Source organism: Oryzias melastigma, linkage group LG6 (assembly GCF_002922805.2).
Source record: "Oryzias melastigma strain HK-1 linkage group LG6, ASM292280v2, whole genome shotgun sequence".
Taxonomy (NCBI): Eukaryota; Metazoa; Chordata; class Actinopteri; order Beloniformes; family Adrianichthyidae; genus Oryzias; species Oryzias melastigma.
Genome location: NC_050517.1, coordinates 16,987,780 through 17,002,290, shown reverse-complemented (window position 1 = coordinate 17,002,290; position 14,511 = coordinate 16,987,780). Strand labels below are relative to the sequence as shown.

Sequence of the window (14,511 nt, the reverse complement as noted above, 5' to 3'; positions counted from 1 at the left end):
AACTGTCGTGTTAGGGTGTAATCTATTTGGGATACCCTCCCCGCAACCTAAGTCCAATATAAATGGTGTATACTTATTTAGCACCTTACTAAGAAGACCCAAAGTGCCTTACAGTCACAATCCCATTCACTCCTACACACAATCACACACTGACGGCCCCGCCACAGAACACTGCCGCCAACCTATAACCACCAGGAGCAATGCAGGGTTCAGTGTCCTGCCCAAGAACACTTCTACACATGGGCGTGGAGGGCTGGAACCAAACTTGCAATCTTCCAATCAGAGGAGGATTGCCCTTCAGTTTGGAGATGGTACTCACACCAAACTTGGTTTAGCAAAACACCAGCTGGAAGTCACCCTACAGCACATCTAAGTCAGTCAATTGTGGTGAGCCAATTCTTGAGGCAGACATCCACTCACCCACTGCAGCAGGGCTCATAATCACAGGAGCCAAAAAAACAAGGTTCAGTGGCAACAATAAGACTGCTTTGGCACAGAAGATTTTTATGATATTCAGCTCTGCTGCCCATCCCACAAATGAGTGTTCTCTACACATGTGACACCATTTAAAAGGGCAATAAACAGGCTCTACAACAGCAAAAGGATTCAAAGGATTGGTTTTCAAAAGTACCAATTCATTTTTTTATCTCTTCTTACTTAGTTTCCACTTAAAGTTCCACTTCGATCAACTTTTGATCAATTTTAAGTGTCAAGATCAAATCATCTGTAGTTATTAAGAACATAGTTCCTGCAGAGCGGCAGGGGTTCATTAGAAATTCCCCCAATGAGTTGTGGGGAGACCGTAGGCACAGAATAAGCCTGCCTCCACTTCCAATCATCTCTTTGTTTACACTTTCCCGCTATCTTAAGGCCCTTAGTAACCCCAACAAAAATGTCAAGCTATACCAGTGGGTTTTTAAAGACCCATTCCAACTGAAAATCTGGATTTTCTCATTATGAAGGGCATGCATAATGAATTTACAAATAAAACTGTTTCTGAGTATTAAGCTTACAGTTAAAGTCCCATTAGCTGTCACGCCTCTAAATGTGTGAAATGTGTTCTCTGCATTTGATCCATCCCCTGGAAGAGCAGTGAGCTGCAGAGATAGCCGCGTTCAGGAACCATTTGCTTGTTTAACCCTAACTGTAATCATCAACCCAGGCCTGGCCCTGGGCTGCATGGCGCCCTAGGCGAAATGTAAACCCCCCGCCCCTCACATGCAAACATGGACACAAAGATACAATTACCACAGCCCGACAAAAAAGAAACACAGCAGCTGCCTGGAATATGTTGAAATAAGTTTGTTTATTTAAATTCTCAAGGATGAAATAAAAAAAGTTTTTTTAGGATAATAACACGTATCTCTAGATGGGACCTTTGCAACTCTCTCACCATGGTAGATCTTTTGACAGGTATCTCCAGTGTTTAAGGTTTAAAGATTTGTTAAAGATTTTGAGAAAAAGAGGAAAAGAAAATTTACGAAATTGAATGTTAAACTATCTTTTACAACGAAATAAACTATTATTTTTTCACCGAAATGGGAAAAAAATTTGATAACTAGGTGCCCCCTCCAGCAGTTGGTGCCCCAGGCGGCCGCCTAGATTGCCTATGCCCAGGGTCGGCCCTGCATAAACCTAACCTTTCTGGTTAGTGTGGGACCAAAAAAAATGTTAAACACTGCCCACATTTTTTGAAAAATTACTTGTAAATAGACTTTTTTTTTTTTTGCTCTGCTGCTAGCTAGCTAGCTGTAAAATACGTCTTAAAGAACAACGCACGCTTTTCAATTATGAATATAAACTGCATAATCAAAATTAAAGATTGCTGGGAACCATTTTTCATTAGAAAAAATTATAGTTGGAGTGGGACTTTAGGCACCAAGAACACAACTGAAATTGTTTACTTCAGAACTGTAAAATATCTACATCTTAAATGACAAAGCCTCACACACAAAAGCCCATACAAGAAAGGGAATATAATGCATCACTTGGGATTAAAGCTCTAGTTTGTCTTTACATATTTTTTGGTTGATTATGTCATGGTGATGGGGGCTTCAGGATGCATTTATCTCTGAGAATCAGCCCTTTTGTCGATGGTGCTTTCACACCGCCACCATTGTCTCATCCCTATCTGCCGCTGGCCGCACGCATCTCTGGTACAGTACAGTGTTTGAGATCACATTATCTCACATCACAGGGAAATGAACAAAAAGCGGCTCCTCCCACTCTGCCTTTTGCTCCTGAACGCCTCCCTCGCCCCCTCCGCACCGGTCCTCGGTAGCAGCAGGTGTTATTCTCATCTAACCTGAAGATTTCGCTGGTAATGAGCATGACTTCTCGGCGCCGGGAGACTTGTCTGTGCTCCGTGGAAACAGCAGGGGACCTGAGTCGAGTGTGTTTTTGAGCGGCAGGAGGAGAGATGGAATCACGCCTCGGAAGCACGTGGGAGAGATTACTCAAATATTCCTCCTTTTGTATCCCTCCCTCGTGCTCCTCCCCGCCGCCGCCGCCGCCGCCGCTCGGTCACCTCGACACCTGCCAGGCGCGCGGGAGCCCCCCGCGCGCGGCAAAGCAGTTGACACGAAAGGGTTCCGCCGCGGTGACCTTGTGGTTCGGATGCCCTTAAGTGCTGCAAACACACCTGCAGCCCCTCATTACAACAGGTAACCACAGAGCGGACGCGCGTGCCTGTAACCTGCACTCATATTACATAATAGCAGCCCACACTTCTTCTTCTTTTTTTTAAATCAACGTCCCATGTCCAATAGCTCTAAAATAAATGCCTCTCATTGTGTCACCTCCAAAGGAGGAACACCTTGACTGTGTCGGGATGCTCTCCGCTGAGAGTGGCTCGCGCTCACCTTTGCTGCCGTCCTCTTCCCTGTTCAGATACATGGCTGTGCTGCTTCAAACGCGACGTCTCAGTGATGGTGGTGGTACTCCTCTGGCGCGCGTCGTGAACTCCGCTGATGTGGTTTGTAGTAGTGGCTGTTTACTGTTTTTGTTGCTCCTCAGCAGCCTCTCCTCTCCTCCTAGTGGATAGGTAGGCTAACCAGCTCCTCACTGTACTCCCTCCCCTCTCCTCTCTCCTCTCACCCAGCCTCCTTCTCTTCCTCTCTCTGTGGCTCAGAGGACAAAATGGGAGAGTGACTTGTGCAGCTGTGTGAAGTCTCTCCACTTTGATCATGCTCAACTTTGCCTTTTTTTCGTCTCATTTTTATGATGGCTGTCATCTTTTCTGGAAGCTCCAGGTCTTTTTTTCTCCCCTCTTTTCCTGCTGGTGGACTTCTTATATTTAAAGACATTTTCAGATTGGGTTTAATTACTTTTCTTGTATTTATTGCGCGTTAAAACCATGCGGCTGAATAGCTCCAATACTGTTTGCTATTTTCGTTGCACCGGTAATGTTGGGTTGGGGTAGTGAGGGACTGTAATAGCAGGAGAATACGTAAAACAGATGGATGATGGGAAATGAGGGCAGGCTCACTCCGCACCAACAGTCCTGCCCACAACTCAGAGGCAAATTTCTAAATGAACCACTGCTGCTCTCCAGAAACTATGGCCCAATCCGAATTCTTCCCTTCTCCCTTCCCCTAGATTTAGCCCTCCAAACGGAGAGTTATGAAAAATAGTGTCTCATATTTCAGACGTCACTTTGGTTCGATGACATCACCAATAATTGCCAGTCCACTAGCTTTAGCGCGGAGCTTCCAGCACTCAAATATACAAAAAAAACAGCAGTTTTATAACTTTAATAAGGTCATGCTACAACAAAACGTCATTACTTACATTTAGAGTTAAACTTTTGTGGTTCAGAGCACACCCACGTGAAGAAAAGCGCTTCTCAGCGTGACGCGGTTTACTCTCACGACGGAGGACTTTGTATTCCTGCGCGTGGAGGGTCAGATTTAAAAAACAATATTCTGGACACACTTGCATTAAAAATGCCCCTTAAGATGAAGGGGTTGGGAGAAGGGAAACATTCAGATTGGGCCATAGTCCTAGAAAACAGCTTTTCTTTAAATTTTGGCTAAAATAGACAGCTTTAGTCAAAATTCAGACATATCTGGTAGATCCTAGTCTGAATACAGACCAAACGTAAGGTTAAGGACTCAATCTGGACCAAAATGAGCGGACTAACTCAAAAACAAATAATTTTTCCAGTCTGAATACACCCTAAATATGTGTACAAACAAACAAATACACAAGAATTAATGCCAAATCATTCACAATTTATTTTCTTAAAGTTCTGCCCACTGTTGTTCTTCCACATCAAAATAATACAAAAAACATTTTTACACCTCACTGTATGGTCACATGTCTATAAAATTCATTATATGACAAGCACCGATTTACCTTACCTTACACCTTTTTTATGGGTGGGGCAAAACAGAAAAAGGTTTTTAAAAATGAATTAAAATGTTCATTTGACTCTTTAAGCAGTTAGTTGGGTCAGAAAACTTTTAAATGTGTACAGCTGCTAATCATAACTTCAAACAACACTGAAATAAATGCCAGAAAATGGTGCAATTCTTCTTAAACTGCTCCGGCAATCACACAAATGTGGATTCATGCAAATCCTTGTACTTTTAGACAATAAAAATCAGTGATTTTTAAGCTTTTCTTTAAAATATTTAAGAGAATCATGTCAGATTTTTTCAATGCTTGTTTTTTCTTGCTTTAAAACATTCAAACAGCTGCATTTTATCAATAAATATTTCAATGGATTTTCTTATGTCAGTGCTATAACATCATTGATCAGCAAAGAATTACAGAAACGGTACTGTGTGCAAAAACTAATTAGATCTCCATCGAGATCTACTTCTATTAGCAATTGAAGTATATTTTATAGAGTAAATTTATTATTAAAAGTTTTCTTTTTTCTATTGAAATTAGTGATTCATTAGGTATTTGCAAATCCATCCAACCCTCTTATTGACCTTCAAAACCTTCAGATCTAGACCTACTACAGCTGTGCATTGATGATGCCGTTTGCTGACCACATCTGCAGAGGCCAGACATTAACTGCACTTAAGGAGTAATTGGCTCCGCCCTGTGTCACGTTTTGACGCAAGGTGAGGTTTCTGCTATGCAAAATACACCCAATTCCTGCAGCAGCAACCAAATTATTTTTTTTTCTTCCACTCTGTATTCAGACTGTCCTACATCACACACACACATCCAGCTGAGGAGGTGCAGGAAGACTGATTTGTCCCTGACCTTGACACAGTACTCGCAAAGGAAAAAAAAAGACACTTAGGAGGCAATTTAAAACAATTTCTTCCATTATTTTTCTTCATGTTCTCTGAGAAATTTTCCAATTTTGTGCTGGAACTTCTTCCCGCAAGACCTTGGTAGAAACGGACACGGAGCATTAGAGTACAAATGCAATAAGCCATGGCAGTTATAAATCTATTCCGTAAAGCCTCAATTTATATGTGTTTGCAGGCTGGTCATTGTGGGAGTAAATGTGGTGTCATCAATCCTTAAACTCTTGTCTTTTGTGAGGAGAGCTCAACAGTGTCTCCGAGTAGGTTTTATTGTACTTTGGAGTTATAAATATGCATAGTTTTTTTTTTTCCTCACCAGCCTGAAATGTAGATGTCTAATATTTCCATTCAATAACGTGACTCTCTGATATCAAAGATCAGAAATTCAATAGGATGTGAGTAGAGCTGCCACACTAACGGTTTGCCTGTTTTGTCAATAGACCTAGAGAGGTAATTTAGTCGTCTCCATTTGATCATATTTTGTGCTCCTTTTATTTCACTTTTTTGCCATTTGTTGGGAGAAATCTCTGCAGACTCATTTGACCAAAAAAATAAAAAATGAAATAACTCTGCCCCCATCTCAGCTCCCAGCAACACTGTCACTGATGCATCTGTCTCCACTGCTATCTATAAATACCCCCTTCTCTTCCCCTCAAAAACCTGATTCCCATTGATTTACTGACCTATATACACATCCCCACCACTGCCACCCACCCATCCTTCCTTCCTCCAGCTCCTTCTCGGTGATGGCCCTTCGCCGTCTCCACCTCCTGTGTTTCCTGCTCGCTCCTCCACCATCCATCTCACCGGGTACCACCTCCTTCTCCACCTCGTCTCCTCCTCTTCTTGCGAGAAAAGCTAAAAATAGTCCAGGACGGAAAGTTTCTGTCGTGAAGGTGGGTTTGAGAACACGCAGAGACAGTAGCTGTCACTCATTTTTTTTTTTTTTTTTTGGGGGGGTGGCATGGCGGCGGTGGTAAAGTGAGCCGCCGTCTGTGTGTAAACATTGGAGTAGCTGCTCTGATGAAACGAGACTCTCGAGTGAGGAGCAAAAGTCAACACGAGATCTGAGGGAAATGACATCCGGATGGATGGAGATACATTTAGAAGGCTGCAGGGCGTGCGCGCGTGCGTGCACGGCTACATGATGTAATTATGCTGCAAAAACAGGAGCTTGGAAACCAAAGCTTTTGAACAGGAATGTTGAATAAATAAAAGAGGCAGAGCATTCATAATGAATAAGCTGCTGTCATAAGCCCGCATCTGCATTGTTATGGAGTCAGAAAACCCCAAAACGAGGTGAAAAACGCATCTGTTTTACAGAGATCACATAATATTTATGCTGTAGGACGAATTTGATGAGGAAGTCGCAGAGGTAACAGAAGAAAGTGTTGTTATTGTGATTTTACTGCCACCCCATCCTAAAGTTACTGCACACCTGTAGTGCTGCTGCTGCTGACTTTCCTCCCACCTTTAGAGGGGCTTTTCTGCGGTGCAACACTGACACCTGCTGGTCCTGAGGGGAAGCACACGGATGCTCTGTGCCCCGAGGAGCCACAATGCCATCCTTGTTGCCTTCAAAAACTTGTTCAGTTTTGGCAGCAGCACCACAGACAAAACCCACAGTGTCAGTTTTTGGTTCTGTCAGGAAAAACTCCCCGCCTCTTGATGGAAGCTGCAGGGATGTGTGACCTTCAGCACAGACCAGAACTCAGACGCTTCGAAGGACAGTCAGTTTATTGAACAGCAAATTGTGACAGAGAACACAATAATATTGTTGAACATGGCGTTTCCAGAACAACTGTCACTCACCACATGTACTCACTAACACCCTCCGTGTCACAGAGACTCTGTAAATGGAAAGCAGGGGTGTTTAGGGGTTCTTGTTTTATTTAAAGTGCATGTTGCACATTTCCTCGTGGAGGAAGAGAACTAAAGGGGGCTGAGGTGCACTCAAATCTCAGAAAGACCTCCAAGCTCCCCCAGCTGCATTGGTCATACAAGTGTTGTGTTTAGCGTTGTCTGCGGCCTTGATTTGTTGCATAGCAGTGAACTGGTTCATGAATTTCTCTGTGAATGTGTAAAGCACGAGATTAAAAATTGAATCAACTCTTCACTTTAACTGGAATACATTTCATAATATCTACAGTACATTCTTATATTTGATTCATATAGATTATGTACGGATTATACATTTTTTGTGTCCAACAGATGTTGGGTAACATCTATCTTGTGGCTTTTATAATGACCAGAAGTCTCAGCCCTATGGTTTTACAACATGGATAAAAGAAATAAAAAAACGTTTTTAACCATTTTGACAGAAATAATTCATGTCTGCAAATCAGCACACAGGCTTCCAGTGATTTTCAGAGAGTATTCTCTTGTGTGAAGTTGTCCTTTTTGTGCTTTCTTTTCCAAATCATACTTTTTTTTTTAGTTCCCCCATGTGCTGACCTGCATCCAGCGTCCTGCAGCTGCAGACGCCGGTCAGAGCAAACTGCACGTGATTGCAACAAATACACCGAGCAAAACCAAAGAGAAAAATACTGCAGCGTCACTAACAACTGCACACCAACTACAACACTACACAATCAGACACACACACATAACCCAATACACAGATTGGTAAAAAGCACAGCTGAGGAGAAACCATTTACATGAGAATTTGACAATAAAAGCAAAAATCGGATGAAAAAGACTCTGTGACAGAGGGAGAAAGGGAAGGAAAACAAAAATCTCACCACAACACAAAGGCATCGTGATCACAACAACAGCATGTATGAAATCAAGTTGCATCATCAACAAAACGCAAGAGTAACTTATAAAGTGGAGCTAGGTGGGCTTCTTTTTTTTTTTGCCAGATTTTCTAAAACTGGCCAGTCGTTCCATCAAAGCTGAACTATGGCTTTCAGTTTCTGCTTTTGCCTTAAAGAGGCAGCACCAAACAGACAGACTGATTCCACCTTAAATCCTCTCCGCTTGCCTGACAACCGTTTACATTTCATGTCATTTTTGTAAGTCATTCTCTTTAAACCGCACTTCTATCAGCATTAAGATTTTTTTTTTGATTTGGTCCTGTGATTAAATAACTAATGAATAACTAAAGCTCTGGAGAAAATGGCGCCTCCAAAAGCAACCTAAGACATCGCTGTTGGCATACATTAAAAAAAAAGCATCACATTGCATTTGAGTTCACATCATTCAACGAGCGTCTGGTCCTTCCTTCTGTATGCCCACACCGGTAGAACATAAAAACATGAGAGGAAGGGGAGAGGTAGGTGTGCAAATAAGCCATTGTTTACAAAAAAAATCAAAAACACTTCATATCATCTGCATATGTACAATATAGTTCAGGTGGACAGTTTGACACAAAAAAATCAGACAAGTACAAATATATAGTGCTATTTTGACGATCAGAAAGGAACATTGATAAATAAAATTCCCTCCCGACTTTAAAGTTGTAATGAGTGTCAACAATGCAGCCCCACTTGCTTGACCGGTGGGGAGCAAAGGAAGGAACCTGATTGGATCCTACTCATCAAGGTCACCTTGATCTCTGGTGAGATAAAGCCATGGCAAGGTTTCGGCGTTGTTGCGATACATAAACGAGATACAGCGGCAGCCGCTTAAAGCAAACAGAACCTCCAAAGCAAACGAAGCAGAGAGGGTTTGGTAAAGAAAAGTCACATGATGCTTACAACACGACGGTTTGATCTTCGGATACGCAGAGATTTTCATTAGCTCTTTGGGTCCTGCCACTGAATTCAAGTTTGGACAAAGTGTTAAAACGAGTAAGAACCCATCTGTAAACATAAATAATTATATTTCTGCCTCTAAATGGACTAAAATGACTTTAGATTTATGTGCACCACACTGGATGACTGTTTTTGTCATTTTTTAGATGTCAATTTAAGATTCCAAATCCACCAGATTACTTCAAGCTTGAATCTTTTTCCTTTTTTTACTTATAAAGATGGAGACATAACGTAAAGCTGCTCCTGTCTGCTGCACATGTAGCCACAAAGAGGGATTTTACAGCAGTCTTCTCCCCTCATGCATGAATGTAACCCTCCCTCTGTGACTACACTGATTGGAATGGGAGCACTTTTTTCCCCACAGATGCATTCCCTACAATTCTGCATCAGACTTCAACAATTGGGACTGTGTTGTCGGCAAGTTCGGCCTGAAGCGTAACCAAGAAACGGAGACATCTTTGAAAGGAGGAGCCAAAACAGTCAAAACATTGTGGTAGCTCTTAAACCTTAAATGGAACCCGATCTACTTCAAAAGTCAAAGTAATCAAAGTCAGGTGCATTACAACCACTTCCTGTACATGAAGGAAAGTGGCTCTTAGAATGGATGACTAAGATTCTGCTGGTATCACAACACTTCACAGCATAAAACACATTTCTTAAGATAAAGAATCTTGGGCAAGTATATATTTTTTAATTCCACTAGAACTTTTGTGTTTAAATATCTCTCTAAGTGAAAACTGTGCTCTTCATTTACAATTTCATTTCAAATGATAATTTCACATCCGCCTTCTGTGGGATTAAAAGAATTTAAAAGCCTAATGATTTCCTGTATTGGTGCAGAAGGGCAGCAGAAAAGGGCGATACATCTACTGTAAAACCTCAACAATCATATATTTAAAAAAAAACAGCAATAAAATGTTAAATATTCCTTTAAGATGTTTATCTGGATATTTGTGGCGTCTTTTCCAGAGAGCATCCTGGAAATAGTGTGTGCCACGACAGGCAGCTTGGCTAACAAAGGCTCCTTCCTGAACTTTTTTTTTTTTGAACATTCAACACAACTAAATGAAACCTTACAGATCGGTCAAGGAGCGACCTCAGAATAACCGGGATAAAAATGAATCTAGAGGTGGCTGATATGATGCATCGTGGAGGGGGAAAGGCAAAGAGGATGTGCTCTTTAGTCGTGCTTTTTAGGCATGAAGCTGAGGATAAATTCACCCACGCCCAGGAAGTAGACCACCTGGGCGATGCCGAACAGAGGTGCGATGACCAGGGCTCGACAGTACGCCCCCTTCAGGAAAGCTGATGGGCCTTCGTTGCGCATGATTTTCCTGGAGAGCAAAGAAAAGTGGATTGAAAAATTGTAAAATACTGGTAGCATTTTTCACATTCTAAAGCAGGGGTGTCAAAGTCAATCGCACAAGGGGCCAAAATCCAAAACACACCTTGGGTTACGGGCCTAACAGGATAAACATTTATTGAACACATTACAACTACATTTTTAAAACTTTAAAACTGTTAATTTTTAACATAAATATGAACTAGATATACAGGGTTACCTGCAATAATGCTAGTATGAATGCTGTAAGCTGAATTTGGCTACTGAAGATCCTAGTGCTGATAGCTGAAGATGCTGAAATTGATAACTAAAACACTGAAGCTGATAGGTGAAAACCCTGAAGCTGAAATATTAGCCAAGTGTCAAATTAGCTCCCCTAAAAAAGACTTTAGGTTAGCCAAAACAGCTAGCATGTAGCTGAAAAATAGTTAAGCTTCAAAATACTGGTAGCTTAAAAAACAGAAAAAAAGCCAAAATTAGCCAAAACAGTGAGTAAATATTAGCCTAACTCCAAACAACCTAAGAAACGTTTAAAATAAGCTTAGATTAGCCAAATCAGCCAGCACATAGCTGAAACATTAGCTAAGCTTCAAAATAGCCTAAAAAAAGGCCTAAAATAGCCAAAACAGCTAGCGAGTAAATATTAGTCTAACTCCAAAACAGTCTAAACAATTTTCAAAAAGCCTAAATTAGCCCCCCAAAAAGTGCAAGATAACATCGTGCCAATAATAACAATAAAATAAAATGATCTGGAGGGCCGACTTTGACACGTGTTCTAGAGAAAGGGATTATCGTGAACTCTAAAGCTTCAATAGTTTAGCAGTAATGTGGTCACCTTATACAGTCAGTCACTCCACTGTATGTGTCTTCTGTACTGCCTCGGTTCAGGGACTGCAGTCTGGTCTTTATTACTGCAAAACAATGAGCTAAGGTTAGTACATGACATCAAGCATCAGAGCATAAACTGCTGCAACCCTCCCCTGCTCACCATCAACAGGGTTGACAGCAACAGCTGCCGTGCTCCCCGCAAGGCAGCCTGATATAAATGATACATAAAAAGGAGCGGGGCCATCTGCATTTTTTTTACCAAAGTTATTCAGATTGGCAAAAAGAGGGAAATAGATGATGGAGAACGGAACGTCCCTGGAGGAAAAACAAGACAGGTAGCAGTAAGTTAGGGAAAAATAGAAAAGGTTGCAGGTCTGAGACTTGTCAAAGTGTCTTACCTGAGCAGAGTGGCACCAAGGCCTTTATAGAGCCCAGCGATGCCCTTTTCCCGCAGTAGCTGCCTGGTAAGCTGCATGGCTGTGGGGGACTTTGTCTCCACGGTTCCAGCTGCAACCGTCTCTGGCATGAGTTTCCTCTGAGCAGCTGCAGCACACAAGAGGCATCATATCTCCAGAAGAACTTTAAAACCCAGACTTTAAAATAGATATGTTGTATTATTGCTTGCATGCAAAAAGAAAAAAAAAAAGGAGTTGTGAAACATGACCACATGAGGTCACTCTTTCTCCACCAGGTAACTGAAAAGTCTCTTTTTTTTTTTTTAAGTCTTACCAATCCTTCCAGCATCCTGGAGCTGGATTTTCAGCATCTCCATAGGAGTTGTTACAATAACCTGCAAAAAAGATGTGGCACAAAAAAAAAATTAAAACGCTGCAAGCAAGTGAGCAAACATTTTCTTCTGCAGATGCATGTAGTTTGAAACTGATTAGCTGTGATTGTGTGCAGTGTAAACCTACAGGCATCCATTAGCTCAATGTCATGTCTTGTTTTCCTCTATAGTCACTCAGTAGTAACTGGTTAACTGGATTAAGAGTGAGACGACCATGTTCACAGGTGCAATCTTAATCCAAAGTCTTCTACACTTAATCTAATCACGTTCCTGCAGCTTGAAGCCTTTGGCCTCGTTGACAACCAGCATTTCCGTCTGACTCAGACTCTGCGCACGAGCGTGCACTCACTGATCACTCGCGTTAGCTGCCACTTAACTGGACATTAGCCTGATCCGAGGCCCTTCATTAAAACAGAGTATCACAGGATTTCCAAACTACAGTCACGCTTCTCTGATCATGCTTTTCATTTAAAGGTTATATCTGGATGCATCAAGTTGGAAGTTCAGAATAGCAGCATCTATTTCACTCACCTGGCATGTACCTGCCCCACAGCCAGCCAGCATCTCTTTAAACAGAGTGAGTTTCCTAAAGGAGAAAAAAGAAGATAAAAGGCAAGGTCAGACTACAGAGCGTCGAGACACCAATGGGGCGTTATTTACACTGTTTTCCCAATTTTTCTCAAAGCTCCAGTGATGCTAATCTTGGATCTCCATTTCCACACACCTGGGATGAGAGCCGATTAATAATTTACTTAGAGAGCAGCGGGCCAACAGAAGTCAATCATTCATCAGCCTGTGTGTTTGTTACCATGGCGATGGAAACAAATGTCTCAGAAAGTTTAAGGTTTATCTGAGCATGCTGTGTTCAGGGAGCGAAAATGCTCTCAGCAGCGCTGGATGATGTCAGACGTATGATGCCTTCAAGTGCTACGTGGTAAATGGGATTTTGAACAGGACTGCTGGTGAGACGCACGCTTTGCTTTCAAGCCACAAAACCAGCATGGAACGCTGTGCTCTCAGGATGATGGAAATGGACTCCATGGAGCTTTGGTGAGAGTGCAGTTAGCTGATTAGTAAACAGTGTCAGTAAACATGTCAGTTGTTCACGGTGTGAACAAGAGGAGCGGGTCTGTAGCCGTCAGCCCTCTCATGTCTCACCCATCTTTGGAGAGGTGGTGCCTGAAGAAGTCATTGGCAGCCAGTTTGATGGCTTTCTCTGGTGTCACCAGGGTTAAGTTCACCGCAGCTCCTTAAAGAACAAAAAGAGAAAAGAAGAATAAAAGAGAGAAAACCTGATGAAAAAAAAATATATAGTTTTTTTAGAGTTTCTAACATGTTCTTAAAGCATTTTTTCTCATTATGGTGGATATATGTAAGCTTGACATTGCCTTTCTAATTTTTTCTTTATTCAAATTATGGTGAATCAGGAGTAAACAAAAAGACCACGGGGACTGCTATTAAAATCTACAAATCTTCAAATCTACAAAATTCCTCACAGATCAGCTTACCTCGGTACATCCCAAAATACCCTTCTGACCGAATGGTCTTAATAAGGCAATCTGACCTGAAACACAACCAAAAGATGTAGATTGTAAGGACAAGCAACATTTTGAAAGTTCTAGGAGTTACAGACAAACGTTTCCTACATGCTGGTGTAAAGGCGAGATCCATTTTGCTGGTTTTGCAAGCGAGTCTTGGCCAGGTCAATGGGAAAGACACAGGTCACTCCAATCAGGCCAGCGATCCCCCCATTGATCAATTTGGCAGGCAAACTGGAAGAAGACACAAAAACATATGTATTATGTCCACACACAGCTTTAAACTTTTGTAAGTAACATCCTGTTTTACCTGATCTGCTTGTCCGCCATTTATCTTGTGGCTCTGATGGTCACAGATCAACGCTCCTGTTTGCCGCCCTCGCAGGTTCTGTTTGTTTCTTCTGCTTGTTTGTTTAGTTGGGTTGTGAAATCCAGGTAGGATTAAGAATGGTCTTCTTTTGTCCTAATGTCTCTTTGCAGCTGATGTTATTTCAAGCAAGTCTGCAAAGAACCAAAAAAAAAAGATCAGCTGTCATTTAAAAAAACCCTCCAAAGAAAACTTCCAAAGCAAATCAGTACATGTCTGAAACTCAAACAAAGCTGTTATTCCTAGATGTTTTAAATAGAAATGTTCTTCACTGAGATGTGTTATTGTATGAGGTTTCAAATCAGCACAAAAGATCAAGTAAGAACCATTTTAACCTATCAAAACAGAAAGACTGTAAATCAACCCAGGTGAAGTCACAGCTGAAATATAAGTAATATTCTTCTATATCAAAAACAACAAAAATCCATCCATCCATTTCCTTAAAACGCTATATCCCTTTTGGGATCCCAAGGTTCCCAGAGACTGTCCTGGCTTCTGTTGGGCGAAGACAGGGTACACCCTGGACAGGTCGCCAGTTTGTCGCGGAGTCAACAAAACTCCTTTTCTCATTTGTACCCCATTTTTTCACACCTAAAACTTCTGTGGGTTTTTTTTTTAAAGAAA

General features: G+C 41.7%; 2 protein-coding genes across 4 annotated transcripts in view; both read right to left on the bottom strand.

Moving 5' to 3' along the window:
- syt7a (synaptotagmin VIIa) overlaps positions 1-3,511 on the bottom strand; it is a gene marked incomplete at its 3' end in the record, with an annotated part of 93,842 nt that extends 90,331 nt beyond the window's left edge. Inside the window, exon 1 of the mRNA XM_024280710.2 lies at positions 2,862-3,511. Within this exon, the coding sequence (XP_024136478.1) occupies positions 2,862-2,895 (34 nt within the window). The remainder of the gene's footprint in view (positions 1-2,861) is intronic.
- A 3,478-nt stretch (positions 3,512-6,989) lies between these two features.
- The window catches only part of slc25a22a (solute carrier family 25 member 22a), a 14,941-nt gene continuing 7,419 nt past the window's right edge, over positions 6,990-14,511 (bottom strand). For all 3 annotated transcript variants that reach the window (XM_024281504.2, XM_024281506.2, XM_024281505.2), the window contains exons 2-11: positions 13,831-14,021; positions 13,629-13,754; positions 13,491-13,546; positions 13,141-13,231; positions 12,514-12,568; positions 11,925-11,985; positions 11,594-11,738; positions 11,356-11,510; positions 11,203-11,278; positions 6,990-10,359 (exon numbers count right to left, since the gene is read on the bottom strand). In XM_024281504.2, coding sequence (XP_024137272.1) covers positions 10,206-10,359; positions 11,203-11,278; positions 11,356-11,510; positions 11,594-11,738; positions 11,925-11,985; positions 12,514-12,568; positions 13,141-13,231; positions 13,491-13,546; positions 13,629-13,754; positions 13,831-13,850 — 939 coding nt within the window. In that variant the 5' untranslated portion in view covers positions 13,851-14,021 and the 3' untranslated portion in view covers positions 6,990-10,205. The remainder of the gene's footprint in view (positions 10,360-11,202; positions 11,279-11,355; positions 11,511-11,593; positions 11,739-11,924; positions 11,986-12,513; positions 12,569-13,140; positions 13,232-13,490; positions 13,547-13,628; positions 13,755-13,830; positions 14,022-14,511) is intronic.